This window comes from Pavona decussata, unplaced genomic scaffold (assembly GCF_977016875.1).
Source record: "Pavona decussata unplaced genomic scaffold, jaPavDecu1.1 SCAFFOLD_37, whole genome shotgun sequence".
Taxonomy (NCBI): domain Eukaryota; kingdom Metazoa; phylum Cnidaria; class Anthozoa; order Scleractinia; family Agariciidae; genus Pavona; species Pavona decussata.
This window is the reverse complement of record NW_028145459.1, coordinates 3025540-3053021: the sequence shown is the minus strand read 5'-3', so window position 1 is coordinate 3053021 and position 27482 is coordinate 3025540. Positions and strand designations below refer to the sequence as shown.

Below are 27482 nucleotides of genomic sequence, written 5' to 3'. Positions count from 1 at the left end.
TTTTATTAACATAATGATTAATCCCGACGCCCGGCACATTTCTGGAGGACAATTGCCTTTACTGCTTCGATTTCTTTCTTAACTACAAATTCTACTCAAAGGAATATTATTGATTATCCGTATACGTGCTCTCAGTTCCTCCTTTTTGTCCCATCTGGCGCCGTTTAAACGAAGCAATTCTAGTTTATGCAGGATAAGTAATTTTGTATTGTTCGAAAATTACCATTCGCTTCGTATAAAATTAGTTCGTTTCGTTTTGTCGGTGTTTCAGCTGTTGTCAGTTCTCGCAGTTCTCTAACCTTTTAGTTCAGTACCGTCTAAATGACTAACTGGTTAATGAAACGACAATTGTTGGTGGAAAGGTTTCCGCTGAAGTTTAATGTTGTCGGGCGAGATCACATCAGAATCTTGTTATATTTTTGTACGTCTGCTTAATTACAGACACGGACAATTGTCAACATTGAGCGAAATTTGTTAACATAATGGACCTAATCAGGCTTCCCCAAGAAAGCGTTTGGATTAACAACTTGGTTTTGCAATTCTAACATTACGCAAACACGAAAAAGTAAAAACAAGTCAAACAGCTGCAAGAGTGAGGCCGAAAGCTGCCAATTTCATTGCGTCGAACGTAAAGAAAAAATACTTTCAAGTTTATAAACACTTTTTTTAAGGATAAGAGGAATTTAAGAGTGTTACAGGCTTAACACAGCAAAGAATGGGTTTTCTTTATCGTCCGGAACTGAGATGACTTGTCCGGTCGTGTAGTCGTGAATTTTGCCAATATACTTCCCAAAACAACGAGAAAACTAAAAAAGTTCAGTAAGTGAAAGTTTAGTGCGTAAATAAAGTGAGAGAGGAAACTTTATTGTGACTACACTTGTGTTGCTGCTTTTCAGAAGACAGCCATGCAATAACAGCAAAAGGCCTCAGCAAGACATATACTGTACGCAGGAAAGACAACTGATGTAAAATTGGGAATGGTCATCTTGTCTTACGTAATGAATTTAGTATTACCGCTCCCCGGGGGGGTACTCCCCGGAATTCTTGGTGGGGGTGTGCCGCCCGGGTCTTCAAATCGCGACCCTATTTCAGACCTAAACATGCCATTTTCCACACCCGTTTTCAGACCTGACCTCTAAAATTCATACCCGTTTTCAGACCTGATAATTATGCATCAGTGCCGAACGGAAGTTGACGCAAGGAGTAAAAGTAAGCTGGAATGACATAGTTTATCTAGTTCTTTTTCTCGCTATCAGTTAGTCGTTCCAGTTACGTACTGAGAAGAAAAATATGTTTGTAAGCTTTCGTGAATGTTCCCCGCCCCAAAAACCCGACCCGATTTCAGACCGTAATCGTCAAAATCTATACCTATTTCAGACCAAAACGGCTCAAAAACCATACCCTTTGGGGCCGCACATACCTATATACCTTATATAGGGGAGTACCCCCCCCCCGGGAACCGCTCCAAGAAGTAGATAACGGTGTCTGGAAAAGCGAATATTTCGTGATTCTAAAGGACCGATGATTAACAACAAGTTTGACTTAGCAACTGCAAACGCCTGAGGAGACGCTTTCACCCACGCTTTTCCTTTTTAACGCTTTGGAAACAATTCCAATGATAGGCAAAACACCTGAAGTAAAGCTTAGTTGAAAATGAGTTGCGCGTCCTAAATTACCTGACAGGTTTGTAATAACTAACCCAGTAAAAATGGTTGTCATTAAAGAAGACGGAAATTTTCAGGGATCAATTTCTAATGCAGAAAAAAGCTGTCATGTAACCGTGACAAGTTGCGTGAGAAGTTAAAAGAGCGTCTGCGAGCGAGCGCCCACCTTCACAGGCAAATCAGAAGTAATGTGCCAGTCAATTCCATCACTGGCTGTGCCTTGCCCTTGGGCATTACTGGGGTATTTTTCCACATTGTCCGTCCCAGGGATCATACATTAGTCTGTTCCTGGGGTATTTGACAGGCTGGTGATTTTCACCTCACAGCACCATCACTTCCTTTCAGTGATAAGTTTACCAGCAAAAACGAATTCTCCTCCTTAGACATAGTTAATCAAAAATAGTTTGTGATTAAGTATGTCTCAGGTGGAAAAAACTTGTAATTGTTATAACATAATATTTCTAAAGGACCTAAAGTGAAGCGCGCACTCTGATTCGTTACTATTTGCAGATGGGTACACGCTGGCGCAAGCTAGTGCGTGATTAATACACGTCGGTAACTTGACTAAATACAAATTATATTTCTCTGTTTAGACTATTGAAGCTAGACTCACTCTGGGCTAGACCTTGAGCAACTCTTACGCTTCTTTCTTGCTTAGCAAATTCCCGCGTGCATCCAAAACTCTAAAGTGCACGATGATCGGTTTACCATTTGTCAAATGGAAGATCCACAGAACGATAGGTCGCTGGAGCAATACTGAGAAATAAGACTTATCTGAGACTTCGTTTGACCTGAATAAGCTTTGTTTAGAATGAAGATAAACTCAGAAACTAAGAAATCAATTTATTTTTTAGCTGTACCACGGGGCGTTTGAACAGCTCGTTTGTCTAGCACGGGGCATTTGCCTAATGTTTGGGGATCCGTCCGAGGATGGTGTAGCCTCCCACGCAGTCGTTTTTAGGGGACTCGTGGGGAGGAGGTAATACGAGTCCCCTAAAAACGACTGCGTGGGAGGCTAAGGATGGTGGGAGGGAGGGGGGGGGGGAATTCCATGAGCACGTGTTGGATAAAACCTCTCCTCCCCCCCCCCCTTGGATCTGCTTAGCATTTTAAATGTTAAAACTTTAGTCACGTTTTTGTCCTTTTTATAGCGTCCCTCATGAAATAGCTGTCAAGTGGTACGAGATGATCCAAACAGGGCTTCCAATGTGTGCGTTGAGCTCCGTTTTTGCTCCGATAAGATTGACATCAAGGTAAATGAATCACTGACTTAGAGCAGTTTTCAAAACTAAAAGCGCGGAAGGTACCTTCATCCTCTCTTTGTACAAGCAATTCAATTCCCCCCTGGATGGGATGCTAGCCGTCCATCACAGGGTTGCCCCCAGCAGTTTTTCCCGGTATTCCGAAAGTAAAGTTATTTTTTTTACCTTTCTATTAAACTCCGAAAACAGCCGCTCTTTTTCCCTGCTAAATTCGAAAATATTGAACGGAGACCGTTACTTTTGGAATTCTACGGTCTACACTTGACTAAATTTTCTTAGAAAACAACAAGACAATGCAAAGACCAAGCCAGCAATCGAGTGACACCACCGCGACTCCTCCAATATACAAGGAGTAGACTGTAATTGCTCTTTTCTTTATTATATTGTGTTCCTTTGTATTTATTTACAGGGAACGTGTTAATCTAAGGAAATATTACATTCCTTGGGCATTGTACTGCGGTTATCAGTCCCAGTTCTTCATGAACGTTTATTTTGAAAAACATTTCGACGAACCGATAGAGGATCTACGCAGAAGAATGAACTTTGTTCCTGCCCCGAAAATACAAAAGACGTCGAAAGATAAAGCAAAATAACAATATATATTTTCGTTTTTGATTTTTACAAACACGATTTATGACTATGCTGGAAAAGCAGATCTAGTCTTAGCAAGGGCTATTATAATCCAAAAGAAACTTTGGGGTAACCAAGTATTTTTCATCATGGACCTATGCTCCACTGGGAGCAATGGGCGAGTCCACTTTCAGTGCATGATTAGCAGCAGAAGTTTGGTTTCCTTTCTCAACAATCAGCTTAAACACATACGTGTTCTTGGAGACCATCCTGTTTATTTCAATCTCGAGAATGGGCTCGGTTGTGTTCATCCTTCCGACACCATATCCAAAGCACCCTCCAAGAACCTTCTCCCTTCCGAGCGGAATGTCGATCGGAAGTGACTGTAAGTTCAAGAAATCTTCGTCTTCTCTTCGGCACAGCCATGTAAAGACCATCCCTTAGTCCTCTGCGGCGGGATCGTGAGGGTCATAAGAGTCTGTCGCATCTAGTACAATATTTCCTGTTCCCTTCACTACCATGTTAACTCCACGTATCTTAGCAACAAGATCAGGTAACACAAACTTGAGAAAGCCATAATCGTAACCAATGGCCCCTTCCTCTTTTGTCATCTCCGTGATCAGTCGTATGAAATACAAACCAACAGACAGCCACTTCGGTTCAATCGTGAGGTTGCGGGAGGCAACAGCTAGGGTCTGACTCATTGTGAACTCCCCGTTTAAATCTTCGACTTCATTACTTTCCCAGGTGAGCAGCATTGACTTGGAAGTGTTGCAACGGGGTGTGACCTCGCCAACGACAACAAACATATCAAGTGTTGTTATCTTTGTAGCGTTGGTGTACGTTTTGTTGAGGTGAATGTGCACATCAGGAGGACGACATTGATGATCCACTGTCAAAAAGGAAAACTGATTTAACTTTTTGGGGATAAAAAGCAACAAGGCAAACAACTTCTTTATTAGGTTTTATTTCAATACATGTTTACAATTGCAATTTGGAATTGCAACTTTCATTTACACGACGGAAAAATGCTACTTGATAGTGTTTGAAATTATGGCCACACAGAATTTCATTCACAGACTTGAATAACAACATAACTTACAACAAGGCACTCGGCAAACGGGTCTAGCTTTACAGCATCATACACTAAAGTATTGCTTAGTAGTTTTCATTTGCACGGTCACACTTCAGGATTTCATCCACAGACTCAAAAGTTGGAACAACCTTGTTGAGTATATCAAACAGCTCAACAGGAAAGTACCACTCAGTAGCTTTCATTTGCACAGTCACACTTTAGGATTTCATCCACAGACTCAAAAATTTAGAACAACCTGATACAGCATAATAAACATAGTGTGAATATTGTTGATTGTGACTCAAAGCTGTAAGTTTCACTTATTTTTGAAGCACAGGCATTTGTCTTTTGAAGCATTAATCTCATCCGTTGGATGAACTTCAGTCTTTGGATGGCTGCAAAGCCTCAATACTTACAAGAGTATTGCAGTTTGATCAAGTGTTGGTCAAACAAACCCACTGCATTACTTAGTAAGTAACTTGTGAGACCAGCAGTGATGTCGTGAACACTCGCTTCAATGCAGTAAATCTTGACTTCTGCAGACAATTTGGCTTCATCTCCTTACGTCTGGGGACTAAAGACGTACGTGGATTAAGGGTTTTGAAGGGGCAAAAATAGAGTCAGGTTCGCTTATTCTAAGGGAAAGGGGTAAGATATACTGGACAGCGAATGGAACTAAAACTTTTTCCGGCGCTGAGGTTTTGACCGAAAAATTAGAGAAGTGGGCTCTGAAACAAATTGGGATGAAAAATGAAAAAATAGAATTCCACCACCCCCACGCCCCACACCCACTGCAAGCCCTCCTTCCATACTCTCCAAATTGTGCAAAACAGCTCCTATTGTCTTTGAACGCATCGTTTGGTATCACTGCAGATCATCGCGCTTTAATGGTCTTCTTTGATTGCACCTACTTAAGAAAATCCTGACAAGCGAAATACCGAATTTGTGAACCGAAATGGCAGGGAACTATATATTGATTTGTAATAAATGACTCAGGCCAATTCGAGAGTCAGCAATCAACCAAAACGGAAAACAACGTAAGAAATAGACCAATTGGAGCCTACTGGAAAGCAACTATTTGTCAATAAAATAGTTCACAAGAATTTTTGAGCCATTAGCAGCATATAGCGATTGTATATAGATGTGAGATCTCGTGTTATCGAGTTTTAGATTTCTTACTCGGACAGTCTTTGCGTAGGTGAACCTTATGAAGGAGATTCGTGACAAGTCAAAGAGATCTTCTGCAAGAGAAACTATAAATTTTAGTTGGTATAACTAATGTTGTCACTCATTAAGCCTGTGGCCGTGAATTTATCTTGAATCCTCTTGAAGGGGAGAGGAACTTTGGAGGGATTGGGGCAACATTAAAGCTAAACGACTAGATTACCAATAAACGAACATACGTGAACTGTAGCAGCTTTGCTGACAGGAATCCAGGGGTGGTTTCTAGAGCATATGTACTCTGAAATGAAATTGAAACAAAACGATATCGAAGCAACGATCTTTAATTTTTACGCGAGCGGAGATGAAACACAAAAAAACTATCCTCTAGTTTGGTATATGCTTAACAGTGCAAGGATATTTGTCCGCGGAAATGGCCTGTTCCCAGAGGAAAACAGTCTCACAACAACGAGGCCATTGAACAGACAATGCCCAAGGACAAAAATCCGTCAAATATACTTTTAAAGCCAAATAAAGGTTATTATGTTTGCCATCCGTTTTTCCTTGAATCGTGCATGCGTAGGATGTTGACTGGATGCTATTTTTTTTTTCTGTTTTAATTTCCGCGATCACTTTCGACAACTACGTCCATAGAACCTCTCGTCTGTACCAGTCGCAAAACGCCTTCCCATCTTGAACGTTTTAATTGTGTTTCATGGCCTTGAAACCACTTAAGCTGAAAAACTGGAGATACCAAAAGTTTGAGGAATATCACATAATTTGTCCCCGTTTTAGTTGGGACAAATTGCATCACGTGACGCCATTTGACCAATGGGTGGCGAGCGAAAGTATTGGAAGGCCAATAAAAAGTCAAGCAATTTGCTTAACTTTAGATGTTTATGTAAATTCTCATATACTACGTAAAATAGAAATGAACATTCATGACAATTTGCTCACATAGACTACAAATCTAGGCCTGCGTCCTCCTCGTATTTCCCGAATTTCCTCGCCCTTCCCATCATTTCATACGCTCTTACCTTGTAGATTGCGTCTTCAGCCATAACCTGGTACTCCAGGCTCTCGCTATCCAGATACGTTGTCACTGTGTGCAAGTAAATTCTGCTAACATGAGCCAGACCACAAAATAATAACCTGCCAAACAAAACAAAACCCACGGTTGTTAAGGCAAACTACAATCAACTAGTTTCATCTATTTTATGATAAAGTCACATGAATTATCGATTTTAAACAGCACCCAGTGAACATACATACATACGTATTGTATTGTATAACTCAAAACTTCAACAAGATAAAGTGCTTTATACGATGTTCTTCTCCAATCAATCGCATAGCAAAATCCAGGCCTCCCCTTAATATACCCACCTGGTTCACAACCGAATAATTCCATCCTAAGTGCGAAGTTGTTATGGTTAACAATTCCCATGATCATAATCGAAGATGCGACCGTTGGCAAAGGGAACTCATTTCTATGAATAGAACTGCCATCTTTGTTCCCCGTAAAAATCTGTAAATGCAGAAAAAGGGGCTTAATGTAGGGTTTTACGTAGCAAAGGAAAATTTCTATGAGCCTATACGCTTGCCAAACTCAAATTTGAGGAAATGTGATGGCATGTTTTTAAGCCTGGCGAGAAAGATGTTTTTGTTTTTCACTAAGGGACACAGGCATACTTGGAAAAAGAAACTCCGGGTTATCCCAACAAGAGTCAAACCTTTGACCTTTTGATTACTAGTTAGGACGCTCTACCATTTTTGTCACAACCTAGTTAACGTCCAAGCTCCCACGAGTCTCCTGTAGCTCAGTGGTAGTGCAACCGCAACAGTAATCGGAAGATAATGAATTTGACTCCTGCTGGAAAAACCCGGACTTTCTTTTTTGAGTATCTTCAAGTCTAAATAATAAAACACTTCTTTCTTATTCCCAAATTTTCTTTTGAACCAATGGCAAAGAACAAAAAAAGTTACTACCTCTCCCCCAGTCTTTTCTCGTTTATTTCCCCTCGCTCCAGTCTCGCTGCGCTATGAGCGCACCCTCTCGACTAACCAGAGAGGGACTGCTTGCTGTCTAGTTCATGTTTTTTTTTTTAACAAGAAAGCTGCGTTATCTACTCGGCTTTGTTCAACCTACCTTAAGAATACCTCTCAGATCTTTGAAAGAATGGTAATCAGCCCCGTTGGAATACATGATCATATACTGCAAGACCCACTCTTCGATACTATCATCACCATATCCCTGCGTAGCAATTGCCGTTATCACCATCTTCTTTCCCAACTCCACTTTTATCCATCCACCGACCTGATTCGGATCAGCTCGTTACCCTGGTGGCCAAGTGGTTAAATTCAGCCTTGCCCGGTGCGATCCATACGTGGAGAAGTCGCTGTCGTAAGCCGAAGAGACTGTGATCTGCTCGTTCCGGATTTCTCCACTCGCCATTCCGACAGGTCTGCGACATCTACTGCAAGACCCACTCTTCGATACTATCATCGCCATATCCCTGCGTAGCAATTGCCGTTATCGCCATCTCCTTTTCCAACTCCACTTTTATCTATCCACCGACCTGATTCGGATCAGCTCGTTACCCTGGTGGCCAAGTGGTTAAATTCAGCCTTGCCCGGTGCGATCCATACGTGGAGAAGTCGTTGTCGTAAGCCGAAGAGACTGTGATCTGCTCGTTCCGGATTTCTCCACTCGCCATTCCGACAGGTCTGCGACAATTGGCTGTAAATAATGAACAAGCAAAAATGATAAGGAAGTCACTTTTAAGTCGCTGAAGACTAATTTAGATAGATTTTTTAACCTGTTATCTTTGCCGAGTAAGAGCGAGCATCGACAAGCTCTTTTATTTACTGTTTTATTTACCGTAGCTCTGCCATTGATTTTGGTCCCATGTATACTTTGTTAACAGAGGGAGCCCATTCCTTATAAGCCCGGTGGCTTCCCTTGGGCTTCCTCGCCATTAGTGTTTGTATAATAATAAATAATTTTTCTATTGTACAATTTATGGCAAAACAATAAACTGAACTTTCTGCCTACATTTCCTGACGACAATGTACCAAATCACTGCCCCTACGACAAATCTCATTTTGTCGCAATAAAATAATGCACATTGCTGCATTGCAGTCTGTTAAAAGACGACACGGAGGACAAACACGACATCCTAAACCTATTAAGCATTGTGTGAAATGTGTGGTTTCCCAGGTTTGCAGCCCACGCAAGACTACACTAGCATTGCAAGTAATTTGCATGGATTTACTTGTCACGTGTCACGAGTGCCCTAGGATTTAAAGAAAACAGCTGTCGCTATCATGGGCTGTGGGAGATCATGCGTTAAGCCCTTTCATTTCCAAATTTAAATCACGAGTTCTTTAATGTGTGTTTTTTCTTTGTAGGTACGATAAATGTAGAAAAAGAGAAAAATATGTGGGGGTTGAAACTAAAAATTTTACGGTGTGTTTGTCGATGGTAATCAATGTTGGTTTTGTACTGAGGGAATTGGCTCTAAAATTGTTATTCTTAATTGATTTCGTTTGCGTTCTTTTTTTCTTTCTTTTTTCCTTCTTCTTAGGATAGATCATTAATAAATAGAATATGAAAAAGCCAGAATCAACAGGATATAGATATAGCAGACCACTTTAGTTTGAATGAATAAACAACTTAATTGTTATCAGAGCATTTATAAATTAGAAATATCTGCAATAAGAGTGCCAGGCAGGTTGATAAGAATCGCAGACAAAACGAAGCTGCTGGAAACAAACCAACAGAAAAAAAAAAAAAATGCTGTAAATATTGTTACGCGGGACGCGAGTTTGAAGTAAAAACTGCACTATTTGTCCCTGAAGAGCACTTGCAGTTGGAAATTGTTTATCCTTGCACTATCTTTTTCCTTTTTTTATTTCTTTTCGTTCCGAATGTAAAAACAACTGAACAGAATTTAAAACAGTCTAACCTCGATTTTTTCTTTAATCGTTTCGCTATACAAGTAATTTACTCGCAACCAAGCAAAGTATAAATAGGAAACAAATGTATGTTTGACAATAGTTAAAGGGTGTATTTTTCAGGGTCTTATGACTTGAAGAGGATAATCCTCGTGGAATTAATCAAATAATAAATAACCAAATACACACACACGCACACACACAAAAAACAAACAAACAAACAAAAAAACCCGTATGTTATTCAGTTTGGCTGACCTCTATTTAAGAGGTCAGCCAACGGCGACTTGAATCGGCGACGGGCCGGCGCCGAAAAAAGCGCGCGAAAAAATTTTGGCTGACAGGAAGTGAAATTGCACTTGGGTAGCAACCGTCAGACCTATGTTATGCGCAAAGGATTCTAGGATCGCCAGGGGGCAAACATCGCAGGCTATCTATTTGGGGGAATTGGCGGTGCTGGAGGTTATCACTGTTAAAAGATTGTAGGCTTTACGCACCACACAGTCAAATATGGCCCGAGTATAAGCTGGAAACAGCTTCTTGTTTACCTTATTTTTTGCGTCTTTGAGTTCTTTCCAAATCAGGGGATCATTTGTAGATGTAGCTTTCTTTTTTAAAAAATCCCTTTTGTAAATTTCGCGTAGCAACTCATACGTAATCCATGGAGATCTATTGTTTCTAATTCTTTTTGTTTTCAACGGTGCGTGCTTATCAATAACACTCATCACAAGGTGTTTCCAAGAATTCCACATTTCATTTGGGTCATTGAGCATGGAGACGTGGTTCCATTCATTCATACGAAGATCACGTAAAAGTTCATCTTCGTTAAAATTCTTGAGCTGTCGCATTTCAGAGCGAAGAGCGGAAATGTGAAATTTTGCGTGTCAGGAAAATGGCACAGTGGTCTGATGCCAATGTCCACAACACCTGAATTAGATATTTTGTCTGGAGAATTGGTTAAACATAAATCGATGAGGGTACGCGAGTATTGCGTTACTCGAGTAAGTTCAGTGATCATAAGAATCCTTAACAACAATACTAAAACCTAAAGAAAACTTGACCTGCTCTCCATGAATGCCGTGTCTCAAGCTTACCTAAAGTAGAGATTAAATAGTTGCTTAAATTGATTAAGTGCCGTTAGCCTGCCTAGGATCACAGGATAGGCGGTTCCAGAGCGCTGCACTTTTGTAATTTGTTCGTTGCAAAGGAACAACCATTATTTGTTCGCAGAGTCCCTTAAGGAGTAGCCTGTTTTGTTGCGTTTAGCAAACTTACAGCATAAGTACTCCTGAGCTAGACCATTTTAAAAGTCTTAAAAGACTTGTATACGATTAAGGTTTTCTGAATTTAACGCCGAGGGCGCTTTCCATTCGACGAAATTTTCGAAAATTTCGGGTGGGAATCGAATGGAATAGGGTCTTTTCCGGAAAAGATTTTCGAAAATTTAGGACAACCTTTTCAGTGTTCCTGAAAAGTGGAAATTTCGGTATTTTCGAAAATTCTCGTGTTCCATTCAAAAGTTTTCAGTCGGACTGTTTGAACACGTACGATAAACGGCGTCAAGAAGCCTGACGCAAAAACTGACCATGTGATGACCGAGTATAAGCCTGTTCCATTCGAGACCGAAATTTCCGAAAATTCAAACCGAGAATTTTTGGTGAATGGAAAGCACCCCGAGTAAACAGATGTTTCCAACCAAATTGCTGTATTCAGCTGTGTATTAAGAACCCTGCATCAGCATCGTAACATGAGAAAATTAAAACTCAAGCGGCACGATTCTGAAGCTTTTGTAATCTGTCTAACAACGTTTTACCGCAATTTTCCCAGACAGGACTACAATACTCAAACTGGGGCTGGATTAAAGCATCACATAAAGGATTACATCCATATGCCATTTACATGATCTCAACACTTGTCATTTAAATAACATATGTATCTCTGCTCCATTGTTCCTGTTCAGAGATATTCACAATTAAATATATGGATATGCTGGCTTCGAAACGTCGTTCGCTCTAGTTGCGTTTATTTTTATAGCTAAATCTTTCTTAAAGAACTTATTGATTTTACATGATTGACTTGTTAAACCCTTAATACATGTATATGATTTTTTACAAAAATTTGCTCTTTACGGAGCTACAATACCCCGTGTCCTCGCAAACGGCAGCTACAACGGGCTACAAGTTTCTTGAATATAGCACAACTCAGTATGAAAACGTATTACTTTAAATCGCAAGGCACTAATCATGTTTTTGTTTGTTTGTTTCGTTCTTTGTTTTTTCTTTTGTTCGTTTTCTTTTTTTCGTTTCTTGTTGTTTTACTAAACATTTAATATATGCACCCAAGGATATTTAGATAAACAGTTGTCGCGTTTTCTTTACAATTCTGTTATCCGGGTACGCCTAAAGCTCAGCATGAGAATCAAACACGAGAATACAAATGGAGCCAACAAAAGAAACTAAAGCTAATTGATTCACCATATTCTGTTCCTTTGGTTAAACACTTTCAACTAAACGACTTTCAGCTACTTTCTTACATTCATCTACATAACCGACTAGTTAAATCTTTAATCGTTGTATATAATTTTACTAAGACTGCTATTTGAAGAACAATGCTGTCCTCACAAAGACATGCAATAGGCGCAACTTAATAAATATCTCAAACTTAAAAGTAGCTTGTTACACACCAGTTGGTTTGAAAACTTGCTGGTTCAAAGGCAAGGTACTAAACAGGATTATAATGTTATACTGAAATTTCATATACATGTACACAAAGATATTTACAAAATATGTCACGCTTTCTTTGTTGTTGAAGTTTTCCGGCGCGCATTAAATTCAGCATCACAATTTGACTCAAGTTTGAAAATTAAAATGCTGCCAAGCAAAGGAACGAAAACTTAGACGATTAAATTTCCACACGACTTTCAGCTTATCTGTCGATTATCTGAATGAAAATAACACTTGGTCGGTAATCATTTTACTGTACGATCTGCATTTGAGGTCTTTTTGCAAAGGAAAATCCTTGAGAATGCTTTGGCGTAAAACTTGTTCATTGTCCCGTAACACAGAGGATGCAACGCGCTAGGCAGGCATGTCAAAAGAAACACATAATCCTGCAAAAGCGCATGATAATAAAATTGCCACAAATCGATTTCAGCAATTTTCTCCCAAAGAAAAATCGCCTGATATGGAAAGTAACATATCATATATATGAGAACAATCGCATAGATCATCTTAAGCAGATCTTTCTCAAGATTTTCTGATTTGCTGCATCTGCGGTTTCTTGCCTCATTCAAAGCCTTCCTTTGACATTCTGCCAAGTTTCTTTGTCTTTCCTTGTTATTGGCCAAACCTTGGAGTTCAACTGCATCTTCCATTTCAACAACAGCTGTTAAAGAATAGTCTGAGCTTCTTTCTCGTGCTGCTTTTTCAACGATTCGCTTTCGTAAGTTCAACGCCACCGCTCCATAAGACACCAAAATGACAAAGTAAGGTACAGCGAAATTTACCACAAAAATAGCAATCACATGTGTCTTGTTGGACGAAACAGGCTGCAGAACACACATGCCATTAACAAACTTAAATCCTAAGAACGTTGGCACGCAGATGGCTGCCGCTATTATCCACAAACAGGTAATGGTGATAGTTTTTACGTTCCTTGACGGCGCTTGTGAAAAGGGGTTTATGAGAACTCTGAAGCGATAGAATGCTACAGCAGCCATTGAATGGGTTACTACCATTAATGAAAGCACTTGTAGTGGATTTAAAACGCATGTGATCTTATTGAGGATCATGTTCGAGGATTCTAATTCCCGGTCTGCCAGCATGAAAGGTAAACAGAGGCTGCTAAGGATTTCAGCAAAGGCCATGTTAGCAACGAGGTGGTATGAAAACGGTTTGTGGGAAGGCTTACTCCATACGACTTTACAAATTACCGAGTTACCGATCAGACTAGCCCAAGTTATTAACGAGAAAGCGACAAGACGGAAAATACGTAGCCCTGTAGGTTCTTCGTACTGCTCAGCATCTTCAGTTCCATTTCTGTTGATCGTGTTGTTAAAACCGACGGGACCTTCAGTTTCATTTCCACAGGTGATGGGTGCCATTATGCTTCTCTGTCGCTTTACTTCAGAGGGAAAAACATCCTAAATGTGAGATTGAAGAAGCCGTTTTTTATTACGTTGAATGCTCCCCCACTGCTCCAAATTTACTTCCTGTCTTCCTTACCTTGCATGAGGTTGCATCTATGAAAAATAATTGCCAAATTTAATGACGGTCTGAAATTTAACGATTTATCATTTCGGGGACTTAAATATCTCTGCATATTCATAAACAACACATGTCAAGCATAATAAATTTAAATACCACCTTTTAACTCCCAAACCGATCAAAACACACTTTTAAAGGGCACAAAGGTAGAAACCGAAAAATTGGCTCCATGCTTGTAAATTGTGAAGATCTTTCGAAAAATAAATAACAACTGTAGTCGGTTACATGACAGCTTTTTTTCTGCATTAGAAATTGATCCTGAAAATTTCCCTGTCCTCTTTACTGATGACAACCATTTTCCCTGGGCTAGTTATTACAAACCTGTCAGCTAATTTAGGACGCGCAACTCGTTTTTTTAAGTTAGGTTTACACAGGAATGGAAGGGAAGCGATATTTTGACTATCTCTTTATAATGTTCTCACTAGGTGCACTGTTTGAGCACAGTTATATGCAAATTCTGATGTTTTTGAAATAAAAAAACATGTCATTTAATTACAACGGTTTCTTTGATGGAGGATATCATAGAATCGTATTATCAATTCTTGTCGATTTTGGGAAAGCAATTTGCACTTTAGGGCATCCTTTCCCTCACAAATTTGTTTTTTGCTTCCCCAGGTGAAAAAGCGTCTGTCTATTAAGGCGTTTGCCGTTGCTTACTCCAATTGTTGTTAACCATCGGTCCTTAATTTTCCTCTTTCCCCTTTAGAATCATGAAGTACTTACTTCTCCAGATACCGTTATCCACTTCTTAGATCGTAAGAATAGGCCTTATCACGGTTTTCGACGCCATTTTGACGAGTAGGCAAACACGTCTTTAAATAACAGTGTCTGTATGGAAATCTGGTGTCAAATAATTTTCATAAAACATCGTTTCTGAAAAATTCATGTATTGGAAACTTTTGGCACTAGGAAAAGGGTTTTATATTAAAAGAATTGGAGGATGTAGCTGTGCCAGAAAGCGTCCAGCGTGTTTTGAACTTTCCATACATTTCCCTGTATTTTTTTCCCGCGAACTATTTTTAGCAGCAGTTCACGGCTGGTTCGCTATACAGACAAATGTATGGAAATGTCAAAACGCAACTAGATGATTTCTAGCACAGCTACATTCCTCAGTTATTTTCTGTAAAATCATTTGCATAGTGCCTAAAGTTTCCAATTGATTGTTCATGAATTTTTCAGAAGCGATGTTTTATGAAAATTATTTGACATCGGATTTCCATACAAACTGAACACTGCTATTTCAAGACGTGTTTGCCCAGGCCTATTCCTTACGTAAGGCAATATAACCACTCCCAGGTTAACACTGTTATATTGTCTTTGATGTCCCACTACGTATCCGGAAGCTTTACGCGGTTAATATTGCATCATCTGTCTTCTGAAAAGCAGCAACACAAATTTTGTCGCAATAAAGTTTCCTCTCCATTTTTATTTTACGCACTTAAATTTCATTAACTGAACTTCTTTTAGTTTCCTCTTGGTTTTGGGAAGTATTGGCAAAATTCTCGACCACTCGTCCGGATAAGTCATATCAATTCCAGACTTTATGAAGAAAATGGATTCTTTGGCTGTGCTGGTAATATTTCCTTGACTTGTAACGCTCCAAAATGCAAGTATTTTTCCTTCACTCCGACACAATGAAATTGATAGCTTTCGGCCTCACTCTTGCAGCTGTTTGCCCTGTTTTTACTTTTTTCTGTTTGCGTATTAAATGTTGAAATTTATTGGAAAAGGATTATTAATTCACAAGCTTTCATGGGGAATCCAAATTAGGTCCATTATGTTAAGAATTGTCGTTCAATGTAGACAATTGTTCGTTTCCGTAATTGATCAGACGTGCAAAAATATAACAAGATTCTGTTGTGATCTCGCCCGAAAACATTAAACTTCAGCTGAAACCTTTCTATTAACAATTGTCGTTTCGTTAAACAGCTAATCCTTTTTCCAGGTTAGAAGGTAATGATCAAAAAGGTTATAACTTTTGGCGAGTGTTTTGCGAGAACTGACTACCAAAAACCGACAAATGAAACGAAGCAATTTAATGCGTGGCGAATGGTAATTTTGAAACAAGGCAAATATTACTTATGAATGTTGTGCCGCTAGCACGAAGGCCGCAGAGACAAATGATGGCTCAGAGAATTAACTGTGTAGCGTATGAAACATACATTGAAGACTTAATTCTCTGATCCATCAAATATTACTTACCCTGCGTAAGCTAGGATTGTTTAAACTGCTCCAGATCGGACAAAAAGGAAAAAGTGATAGCACAGATAACCAATAACTCACCTGAAACTCCTTTGATGTTGAATTTGTACTTTACAAAGAAAACCGCAGTAAAGGCAATTGTCGCCCAGAAATGTTGGCGTCCGTAATTAAAATTAAAAAAAAAAATGTAGCTTCAGTTCAAGCTATTCGCTTTCCCTGATATAATGGGGTTTATTTTTTTTTTCCTTTTATGGTCGTAAAGAAAGGAAATTAGAAGATAATGTGGCGCATAAACAAGATATATGACATACAAAATATGTGCATTAATTTCCGCGGACCCTGACGGAACCATGAAATCCTAATTTTTCAGACTTATAATAGGTTTCAAAGATATCAACGTCTCTAAAACATAAACACCAGGTCCGTCTTTCAGTTTTATGAAATAAATTTGAAATAAAAAATGTTAAAAAGGCCTGTTTTGCTGGCCTCAAAACAACATTTGAAGTCGATTAAAACCTATTACATCCAATTCTATGTCGGTGATAAGCGGATTGCTATTGTAAACTCAATAAAAGACTGGGAAGATGTAGGGAATCAGATTAACATCCACACAAAAGGTAGATAATAAAATGATCTACTGTGCAGGGTGAGTGTCCGGCTGAAAATCAAACAGAGTGTAGCTTCGATGTTATCATTTTGTAACCTGAATGTTATTCAATTCAACTACAAATTCTAGAAATAAAGAAAGCCACCTGTCACCTGTCCAGTAAACAATAACTTGTATTTGTCTTCTTTCATTAAGGACTATTCCTCCTTTTGCCACTGCGCATAAGTTCTGCTCATCTCGGGACTGTTGGGGGAATGGTAACGAATGTTTGGTTTTATCAACGATAACGATACTTTATTTAACGTGGGATTTACACTTTCCTTAATCAACTAGTTTACAGGTAATCCACGGTCAAGTATATACTAAACATTAGAAGTTAAAAAATGAACAACAATTCATGGTATAAAAACTGTCCGATACATATAATAGTCGGTTTCTTTGAGTTTCCATGTATGGGAGGGGAGTCTGATTCTTTGAATGAGCTCTTGAAACCCTGGGCATTTGGATTTTTTTTTGAACGCTCACATTGGTCCAGTGATCACTGGTAGTGATGAGTCGGTCGTAGGCGAATACGTGAAAACAGTAGAGACGCTCCCTCCCTCCTGTATTCTCGTTTTTATAGAGATCGATGTTTTTTCAATTTGTCTTCATTCCAAATGCTTGTGCTTTTAGGCGAACTAATTACGGACATCCTAATGCTCTATGTAAATTTGCACACGTAGTTCGACAAAATGTCCCAGCTTTGACTTAATTCTGTTAACCAAGGCGACGCTCTGCTGTCGTTGATGTTAGGACGCTGAAAAGTGTTAAACAATAAAAGTACGAACAATGTAGAAACTCACTCTTGTAATATTTTATTATTGGGTTTACTTGGGTTTATCTGTTGTTCGGTGTTGGGAAGCGATACAACATATGCGTTATTTACGCGAATATTCGAATCAAAGGGATAAAAATATCAAAAAGTTCAATGGTTTGTCCTTCTATTTATGTTTTAGTATAATGCTGATCTAGCTCTGATCAAATGTTGTTTTCTCCTGGTATAGATTTGGTATAAGCAGGTGTTCTGTTTTGGATTGTTTCCCAGGAAATTGATCCTTCTACCAAATATGTTTAAAATAAGTTTTTCCTCAAGAACAATACATTGTTTACATAAGGTCAAGCCGTAATTTATTGTATCTGACCTTAAGTTAACCTTTCGCTGGCATTTGCCTGGAAATGGCCATCCTTCTTGTTTTTTATCGTTTTCTAGTAAAGATATTCAGTGTTTCTTACCGAATCTATACCAGCCGATATCTTGTTATTTAAGTTATTTTTTACTGTATTTATTTAAATAACAATAATCTTTAGATGTTTTCATTTGAAGGTGACTGTCAATGTCAACACTTTTGTTCTGTAACCACATACTGTATTTTTAATACGGTAGCTGAAAGTTGTAAACACGTACACCTTAATTTATGGAAATAGGCGTGGACTTGTAGTACCGCCTTTCTTCTTGGAAAGTTGTTGTTTTACAACAAGAACACTGAACACTGCTTGAAACTTCATCCGAGTAAATTACAAACTCATGATTGTGAATGTGTAGTTTCTATCGATACAAATATTCCTTGTAATTTTTATATTTCTCCCGTTGCTTTATTTTGGTCGGACTTATCGAAGAACCTAGTGAAAATCTTGAAACAACGGTACATTTTTCACAGTAAATAAAGGGAAGGTACCATTACCAATTCCAACACTAACCAATCATAGAAGGGCTTACGTAAGCCTATGTTAGTAGTTGATGAGTTTTTGACAGTAGGTTGTCAATCATACATACTCCAACCAACATAAAAGCAACGCGAGAAGTTCTTCGCATGAGAATGTTGTATTGAAGCTGTAAAGAGAACTTGTAAGAATACAGACAAGCCTTGAACAACAATTGTGTGTGCCTATTGAACTCAACCCATGGAGTACGCTGAGCTAGTAACCCCCTTGGTTAGACGAAAATCGTTTCAACAAATTGGTGGACCAATCGGGTTTCGACCCAGAGTACGTTCAAGCGGGCACCCAAAACACCAGTGCTCCCGACGGGACCGAACTGCGACGCTTTCAGAGGGCCTCAACGAGCGTTTCGACGTCAGTGGCCTCAAGAACCACCAGATAACAGTTTACATTCAGTTGCCGCGCAGTTCTTCCCTCCGTAGAGAGCAGTCCGTCTTCCGTGCTGTTCAAGCCTGCGAAGCAAACAGAGGAAACCAAAAAGCGACTTCTAAACACTTTGCATGTCTAGTACTTATCATGCCTGGTCGCAGAAAACGCTCCGCTCGCCATCGCGCCCGTATTGAAAAGTTTCTAGGGACTAAATGCCTCATTTGCTTCATACCACAAGAAACCCCTTCGAAACCCTTATCCTGTTGTGGGTATCGAATACATGAGGATTGCCTTCTCTCATGTTTCCGCTTCGCAGTTGGGAACATGAGAGATTGTTGTCCTCATTGTAGGTCACCTATTACTTCCATAATCACGGCCAACCAGCTCCCCGGGGGCCCTACATATTTTGTTTCGAGACCGTTTCCTATCCCCCACCACCCCCTCCACCTCCCGACTGGGAAAGTGAATTTAATATTTTCAATTTTTTGGAGCCGGATGACATTGAGGAATTATTTCTCAGTCATCCTATTCCACCCCCACTTCCGGGATGGGTAAGCTTCCGTCGCGGTCGGCAGTCTGAAGACCGCCGCCGAAACCGAGAACTGACTACCTGAAGCATAGTTTCAGTTATAGCGGAGCTTCTCTTTGGAACGATCTTCCTGAGGATATCCGCACTACAACATCTCTAAGAAACTTCAAGATAAGAATTGATAAATGGCTCTCTGTATCAGACTCCAGCGCGGCAAATATGTAAACCAGTAAATAGTTTATTTACTATTGTTATGCTGATATTTTTACCGTGTTTTAAATAAAAATTTCATTCATTCATTCATTCGTTCGTTCGTTCATTCATTTTGACATTGATAGTTTATCTTGTAGTTTATATTGTATCGACCTGATGAAATTCTTAACCGTGTGTAAATAAAGATTGAATTGAAAAAATCAGTCCTTTCTAGTGTGTTCTCAGTTGGTCACATTTCAGCATCCCAGACAGTGATGGTCGGTAATTCCTTGCCAAAGTAGTTTCTTGGTTAGTTTAATTAGTTGTCACGAGATTTGGCGAGTTTTCAAAGAGCCCTTTGCATGGAATGCACACGTTTGTCAATTTCCTTACAGGGGGAAAAATCGATTTCTAATCTACAATGACTTTTTATCGGGCAATAAACCAACAAAAAAATATTATTCATCTCTGAGCTTGAATGCAGTACATGACAATCAGAGAATTTGTGGTATTTTTTCCAAACTGAATCTTAATTATCTCTGATAAATTCGCGGTTACCCCTAATTTTCTTTTTGTATTCCAATAACCCTTGCCACCCAAGATCTACTTTACTAGCATAGTCGTAAACGGCCGCGAAATCGGAGTTTCTTTGGACCATATATTTGCCTAGTTTATAGTCAGCAGAGTTGATAAGGTGATTTGGCCGTGTCAAAGAGGTTTGGGGCGTTAGACATTAGTCAGAGCAAATTGGATTTGCTATAATGAAGGCCGGGTTATAGGCCGTCACACACAAAGGGAATAATCCCCGCGAGTTGTCGGGGGACCAAGTCAGCTTGTAGGATCTATTCAAGTACTTTGTAAGCATTGCGGGCCTACTTGTTTCCTATGATTCTCTGGTGGGCGGAAAAATGTATACCGAGAGGGTTATCTGTGTATTTTGTTTCCTTACCGGGGATCTCTTACTGTATGAGGTACCAGCTTCTATTCTTTGTTTATTTCCATTTATTTCGTTTTATTTCACTTCATTTCGTTTCGGTATCACTTTAGTTACCGCTATTTTTTGTCTTCATTTTAGATCCGCGCGCTTGTGTATGTTGTTATATTCGTGTGTGTATCTCATCAGTAAGGAAAAATAAATCATCAATAAGCTAAACTGGAGCTTATACACAGCTAATCAATCTCATCAAAAAGTCTAGTCGCAGGGACCAAATGTTTGTCGAATTCAGTCAAACTGGTTTGCATTCATGGGACATGTCCTCTTCGTTTGAAAAAGGACAAGTCCCTGCGACCAAATTAAAAAAAAAAAATCGCTGTTTAGCAATATAAGTTCCCGCCAAATTTATAAAAATCCCCGCCAAATTTTTCCGCTGTAGAGAATGCGTGACCGACAGTCCTATTTCAAATTTTAATTGGATCTTTTACTTTACCTAGTTGACCTGAAGATTAAAAATTAGTACATTTGTCTGCATTGGAGGTCTTGATAGAATAGTGGCTTTTGTTGGTTCTATATTAGCAATACGCGACTCTGTAAAGGAACTCCGAGTAGTTGTATTGTGGTTTTATTGAGCTGATTTACCTCAATGTTTTGCGGTTAATTCAGTAAATTCGGTTTCATTATTTATGACCGTGGCTTTTTCGTCTCTACTTTTCCGCTAATTTCAGTGAAAGCGCACGAAAGTTTTGCGATGTGTGACAGGACTCAGCGCGAAACCCTTCCGAAGGACTTGTCCCCTCGACTCGTCCCATCGTAGTCCCTCACTCCTGCTACAAGTCTCTACGACTTGTTCCCAACAGTGTGTGCCGACCGTTTACAGTGGCCAAATTACCGTATCAAACGTTCTCTGTTGATAAAGTCAAAAAATTCGTTTCCACTCCCCCCCCCACCAACGCAGCACCACAGTGTTTTTAATTAACCATATCCAGACGGATTCTGCCCGCCGCGACTTTATACATAAATAACTTTTTTAAGATTTGCGTAAAAGCGATGAAACTTGGTTACTATTTCAAAAATTTATCTGGAAACAATTTCGTTTGGTTGGTTGGGTTGTCAATTTTTGACAGGCCGTTTTTATCCCATTTTTAAATGAAGAAAAATTCCTTTTGTTACAGTAACTTTCTATGTTTTTAGCTCATATTAGTGTTCTCTTAGTGGCTTTGATTACTTTTCGTGCAATTTTGGTATTTTGCTAAAGACTTGGGGAAATCGAGAAATCCAAGATGGCGGATCCAAGATGGCCGCCACTTGGCAGTTATGAATCGTTGTGGCCTTCAAACGAATCATCTTTGGATGTACTATTTATACTTTAGATAGATTTAATACTAGCGTAGTAATGGAGAGGGGTGGGGGGTGGACAGGGGGGGAGGCCCGGAAGAAGAAATAAAGGCCAGTCTAGACAAAGTCAAACAAAACAAATACAAGTTGGGTTTGAAAAACAATCAATTCGTGAATTGTTTACCGTGGCGACAGGTGGCTTTCTTTATTTGGCGAGGTTGTAGTTGAATTGAATAACATTCAGGTTATAAATGATAAGATCGAATCTACAGTCTGTTTGCCTTATCGCCGGACACTCAAAATCGCACAGTAGACTTTATTACTTACTGTTTGTGTGGATATTAATCTGATTTCCTGTGAATTTTGACAATTTTTTTCTGGAGGTTGACTAGCCATCGACTGAATGGAATTGGATGAAATAGGTGTTGATCGACTTCAAATGTTGTTTTGAGGCCAGCGGCACAGGCCTTTAACATTGTTTAATATTAATTTCAAATTTATTTCATAAAACTTAAAAAAAGGACCTCGTGTTTGTTTTTTTGAGACGTTAATATCTTTGAAACCTGTTATAAGTCTGAAAAATTAGGATTTCATGGTCTCGTCAGGTTCCGCGGAAATTAATGCACATATTTCGTATGTTATATCTTGTTTATGCGCCACATTATCTTCCAATTTCCTTCTTTACGACCATAAAAGGGGAAAAAATAAACTCCATTATATCAGAAAAAGCGAATAGCTTGAACTGAAGGTACAGTGTTTTTTTTTTTAACTTAATTACGGACAACAACATTTCTGGGCCGCAATTGCCTTTACGGCGGTTTTCTTTGTAAAGTACAAATTCTGCGTCAAAGGAGTTTCAGGTGATTTATTGGTTATCTGTGCTATCACTTTTTCCTTTTTGTCGGCCGATCTGGTGCAGTTTAAACAATCCTAGCTTATGCAGGGTAAGTAGTTTGATGGATCAGAGAATTAAGTCTGCAATGCATGTTTCATACGCTACACAGTTAATTCCCTGAGCCATCATTTGTCTCCGCAGCCTTCGCGCTAGTGGCACAACATTCATAAGTAATATTTGTCTTGTTCCAAAATTACCATTAGCCACGCATTAAATTACTTCGAGTTTCGTTTTGTCGGTTTTTTGTAGCCAGTTCTTGCAAAACACTCGGCGAAAGTTACTACCTTTTGATAAGGACCATCTAACCTGGAAAAAGGATTAGCTGTTTAATGAAACTACAATTGTTGGTGGAAAGGTTTCAGCTGAAGTTTAATGTTTTCGGGCGAGACCACATCAGAATCTTGTTTTATTTTTGTACGTCTGCTCAATTACGGAAACGGACAATTGTCTACATAATGGACCTAATTTGGCTTCCCCATGAAAGCGTGTGGATTAATAACCCTTTTCCAATAAATTTCAACATTACGCAAACAGAAAGAAGTAAAAACAGGTCAAACAGCTGCAAGAGTGAGGCCGAAAGCTACCAATTTCATTGCGTCGGCGGAAGGAAAAATACTTGCATTTTGGAGTGTTACAAGTCAAGGAAATATTACCAGCACAGCAAAGAATCCATTTTCTTCATAAAGTCTGGAATTGATATGACTTATCCGGACGAGTGGTCGAGAATTTTACCAATACTTTCCAAAACCACGAGGAAACTAAAAGAGGTTCAGTTAGTGAAACTTAAGTGCGTAAATTAAATGGAGAGGAAACTTTTATTGCGACAAAATTTGTGTTGCTGCTTTTCAGAAGACAGATGGTGCAATATTAACCGCATAAACCTTCTGGACACGTAGTGGGACATCAAAGACAATATAACAGTGTTAAACCTGGGAGTGGTTATATTGCCTTACGTAAGGAATAGGCCTTACCACGGGTTTCGACGCCATTTTGACGAGTAGGCAAACATAGTACGTCTTGAAATAACAGTGTTTGTACGGAAATCCGATGTCAAATAATTTTCATAAAACATCACTTCTGAAAAATTCATGAATAATCAATTGGAAACTTTAGCAGTACTATGCAAATGATTTTACAGAAAATAACTGAGGAATGTGTAGCTGTGCTAGAAAGCATCTAGTTGCGTTTTGACATTTCCATACATTTGTCTGTATAGCGAACCAGCCGTGAACTGCTGCTAAAAATAGTTCGCGGGAAAAAATTACAAGGAAAAGTATGGAAAGTTCAAAACACGACTGGACGCTTTCTGGCGCAGCTACATCCCTCCAATTTTTTTTTCTTAAAACCCTTTTCCTAGTGCCAAAAGTTTCCAGTACATGAATTTTTCAGAAGCGATGTTTTATGAAAATTATTTGACACCAGATTTCCATACAGACACTGTTATTTCAAGACGTGTTTGCCTACTCGTCAAAATGGCGTCGAAAACCGTGATAAGGCCTATTCTTACGATCTAAGAAGTGGATAACGGTACCTGGAGACGTGAGTATTTCATGATTCTAAAGGAGAAAGAGGACAATTAAGGACCGATGGTTAACAACAATTGGAGTAAGCAACGGCAAACGCCTTAATAGACAGACGCTTTTTCACCTGGGGAAGCAAAAAACAAATTTGTGAGTAAAAGGATGCCCTAAAGTGCAAATTGCTTTCCCAAAATCGACAAGAATTGATAATACGATTCTATGATATCCTCCATCAAAGAAACCGTTGTAATTAAATGACATGTTTTTTATCTCAACATCAGAATTTGCATATAACTGTGCTCAAACAGTGCACCTAGTGAGAACATTATAAAAAGATAGTCAAAATATTGTTTCCCTTCCATTCCTGTGTAAACCTAACTTAAAAAAACAAGTTGGGCGTCCTAAATTAGCTGACAGGTTTGTAATAACTAGCCCAGAGAAAATGGTTGTCATTAAAGAAGACAGGGAAATTTTCAGGATCAATTTCTAATGCAGAAAAAAAGCTGTCATGTAACCGACTACAGTTGTTATTCATTTTTCGAAAGATCTTCACAATTTACAAGCATGGAGCCAATTTTTCGGTTGCTACCTTTGTGCCCTTTAAAAGTGTGTTTTGATCGGTTTGGGAGTTAAAAGGTGTGGTGTTTAAATTTATTATGCTTGACATATGTTGTTTATGAATATGCAGAGATATTTAACTCCGCGAAATGGTAAATCGTTAAATTTCAGACCGTCGTTACATTTGGCAATTATTTTTCATAGATGCAACCTCATGCAAGGTAAGGAAGACGGGAAGTAAATTTGGAGCAGTGGGGGAGCATTCAACGTAATAAAAAACGGCTTCTTCAATCTCACATTTAGGATGTTTTTCCCTCTGAAGTAAAGCGACAGAGAAGCATAATGGCAACCAACACCTGTGGAAATGAAACTGAAGGTTGTGAAGATGCTGAGCAGTACGAAGAACCTACAGGGCTACGTATTTTCCGTCTTGTCGCTTTCTCGTTAATAACTTTGGCTAGTCTGATCGGTAACTCGGTAATTTGTAAAGTCGTATGGAGTAAGCCTTCCCACAAACCGTTTTCATACCACCTCGTTGCTAACATGGCCTTGGCTGAAATCCTTAGCAGCCTCTGTTTACCTTTCATTCTGGCACACTGGGAATTAGAATCCTCGAACATGATCCTCAATAAGATCACATGCGTTTTGCATCCACTACAAGTGCTTTTAATAATGGTAGTAACCCATTCAATGGCTGCTGTAGCATTCTATCGCTTCAGAGTTCTCATAAACCCCTTTTCACAAGCGCCGTCAAGGAAGGTAAAAACTATCGCCATTACCTGTTTGTAGATAATAGCTGCAGCCATCTGCGTGCCAACGTTCTTAGGATTTAAGTTTGTTAATGGGAAGTGTGATCTACTATGGCGCGTTTTTAGTGTCAAAATTCAAACTATCAATTCAAATATTCGATCCTTCAATTCAAACCTGCAATTGTTCGGTTCAAACATTCGATCCTTCAATTCAAATCTGCAATTGTTCGGTTCAAACTTTCGATCCTTCAATACAAACATTCAATCCTTCAGTGCAAATATGGAATGGGTCGATTCAAACATTCCATCATTCAATCCAAATATGGAATTGTTTGTTTCAAACATTCGATTCTTCAATCCAAACACCCTTTTCTTCAATCCAGAAATGCCATTCTTCAAGTTAAACATGCATTCATTGTATTGCCTGGCCTATCATTCAGTTCAAGCATGCATTTCGTCGATTCAAACATGCCATTTTTCAATTCAAACATTTGATCATTCAATCCAAACGTGTATTTCTTCAATCAAATCCTGAAACTCAAACACTACACCATAAATTCCGCGTTCAATTTCGATAGAAAATGCTGAAATCCTGCTGTTGAAACATTCTGCACCTTAATTTTAAGATATGAAATCCAGATTATAAATTCAAACATAGTCTCACAATGTAGTTGTGCAGTGGCTCGATTCAAACATGCACTTCGGCGATTCAAACATTCACTTCGGCGATTCAAACATTCAGCTCAGCAGTCCAAACTTTCAGTTCCTCTCCAGTAGTCTGGAACCGAGGGGACTCTGTAAAACAAGGATACGGACGGGCGGATGCGGACGGCGGATTTAATTTATTGGTTAATTGTCACCTTCTTAGAAATGCTAGCTTTGGCTTTTTTTTAATTTTATTTTTATTTATTTTTTTTTTAATTTGAATTGATTTTATATTTTATTGTCAGTCAAACAGCGAAAACGCTACGGAATGTTTCTTCTCGTTTTTCAACCAAATCAGTCTGAGTTTGCAGTGGAACTCGGTACATTAGTACGACACACCATCCGGAAAAACAACAAGTTCACATTCATGAACATTTACAGGATAATCTGATTAACAGGTAAAGTACTGTACGAGCTCTTGTTAAGCATTAAAGATTGGAAATCGTGGTTATTGTTCGAACAGACAGATCGATACAAGTTATTAAAAAATTATTTTAAGATGTCCAAAGATTTCCCGGCGTAGGATTTCTGAACATGTCATTTTCTTCCCTTTAAATTTGTACACAAGCGAAATTTTCCTTGCAATATGGGGGCTTTTTTTGATCGGGTTTTGCGTCTTTTCGGTTTTGATATTCATTGCGGATTTTGGTTTTTCTCATCTTGGAACATTCAGATTATTTTATCTGACAGAAAAACATGTTTTTTTCGGTCAGTTTCTGGTTTTCCTCCGGTTGCCTCGGCGGCGGCCTTCAGTCCCCAGTCAGGTCAGGGGTCGTCTTCTCCGTGAACTTGGTACAGTCGAACCTCGATTATCCGGACTCGTTGGAACTTGAATAAAATGTCCGGATAATCGAAAATATGAATATTAATGAGACAGGAATGTAAAAAAATGTAATAAAGAAAGCAGAATTTGTCTAACAAAGCGGTTGATGCTTTGAAGCTTTCGCGATCGGTCGACTCCGCCGGTTCAACTACGCTGAGAAATGTTTCGCTTTTCTCCTGAAGAAGCGGACTTGAAAATTGGTGTTCCACTGCTGAGTAAACCAGGCCCCAGTTGTTCAAAGAGTGGATAACTTTATCCACCGGATAAGTCGCTATCCAGCGGAGCAAATGTACTCCAACTACCGGTAACGCCTTTTGGCAAGTTTTCCACACAATCCCATACTTAAATTTGATAT

General features: G+C 39.1%; 3 protein-coding genes across 3 annotated transcripts; 1 reads left to right on the top strand and 2 right to left on the bottom strand.

The window, feature by feature from the left end:
* Nucleotides 1-2819: 2819 nt before the first annotated feature.
* On the top strand, nt 2820-4435 carry LOC146484057 (ubiquinone biosynthesis protein COQ4 homolog, mitochondrial-like). Its single transcript, XM_085105109.1, has 2 exons — nt 2820-2917; nt 3336-4435. The coding sequence occupies exons 1-2, from the start codon at nt 2850-2852 to the stop codon at nt 3517-3519; spliced, it is 252 nt and encodes an 83-aa protein (XP_084961235.1). The 5' UTR covers nt 2820-2849; the 3' UTR covers nt 3520-4435.
* Nucleotides 4436-4494: 59 nt separating this feature from the next.
* Nucleotides 4495-8676, bottom strand: LOC146484056 (lactadherin-like). The gene is made up of 4 exons (XM_085105108.1): nt 7879-8676; nt 7116-7257; nt 6770-6884; nt 4495-6033 (listed from the first exon to the last, which is right to left on the bottom strand). The coding sequence occupies exons 1-3, from the start codon at nt 8008-8010 to the stop codon at nt 6832-6834; spliced, it is 327 nt and encodes a 108-aa protein (XP_084961234.1). The 5' UTR covers nt 8011-8676; the 3' UTR covers nt 4495-6033; nt 6770-6831.
* A 2729-nt stretch (nt 8677-11405) lies between these two features.
* LOC146484055 (putative G-protein coupled receptor 45) lies at nt 11406-13785 on the bottom strand. The gene has a single exon (XM_085105488.1). The coding sequence runs from the start codon at nt 13783-13785 to the stop codon at nt 12652-12654; it is 1134 nt and encodes a 377-aa protein (XP_084961614.1). The 3' UTR covers nt 11406-12651.
* Nucleotides 13786-27482: the final 13697 nt, after the last annotated feature.

Excerpts from the sequence above, each read along its gene's own strand:
- LOC146484057 (XM_085105109.1), top strand. The coding sequence starts at position 2,850 with ATGATCCAAACAGGGCTTCCAATGTGTGCGTTGAGCTCCGTTTTTGCT. Across the intron at positions 2,918-3,335 it reads CCGATAAGATTGACATCAAG|GGAACGTGTTAATCTAAGGA; the intron begins GTAAATGAATCA and ends ATTTATTTACAG.
- LOC146484056 (XM_085105108.1), bottom strand. The coding sequence starts at position 8,010 with ATGGTGATAACGGCAATTGCTACGCAGGGATATGGTGATGATAGTATC. Across the intron at positions 7,258-7,878 it reads ATCTGAGAGGTATTCTTAAG|ATTTTTACGGGGAACAAAGA; the intron begins GTAGGTTGAACA and ends CTGCATTTACAG. Across the intron at positions 6,885-7,115 it reads ATTATTCGGTTGTGAACCAG|GTTATTATTTTGTGGTCTGG; the intron begins GTGGGTATATTA and ends TTTGTTTGGCAG.
- LOC146484055 (XM_085105488.1), bottom strand. The coding sequence starts at position 13,785 with ATGGCACCCATCACCTGTGGAAATGAAACTGAAGGTCCCGTCGGTTTT.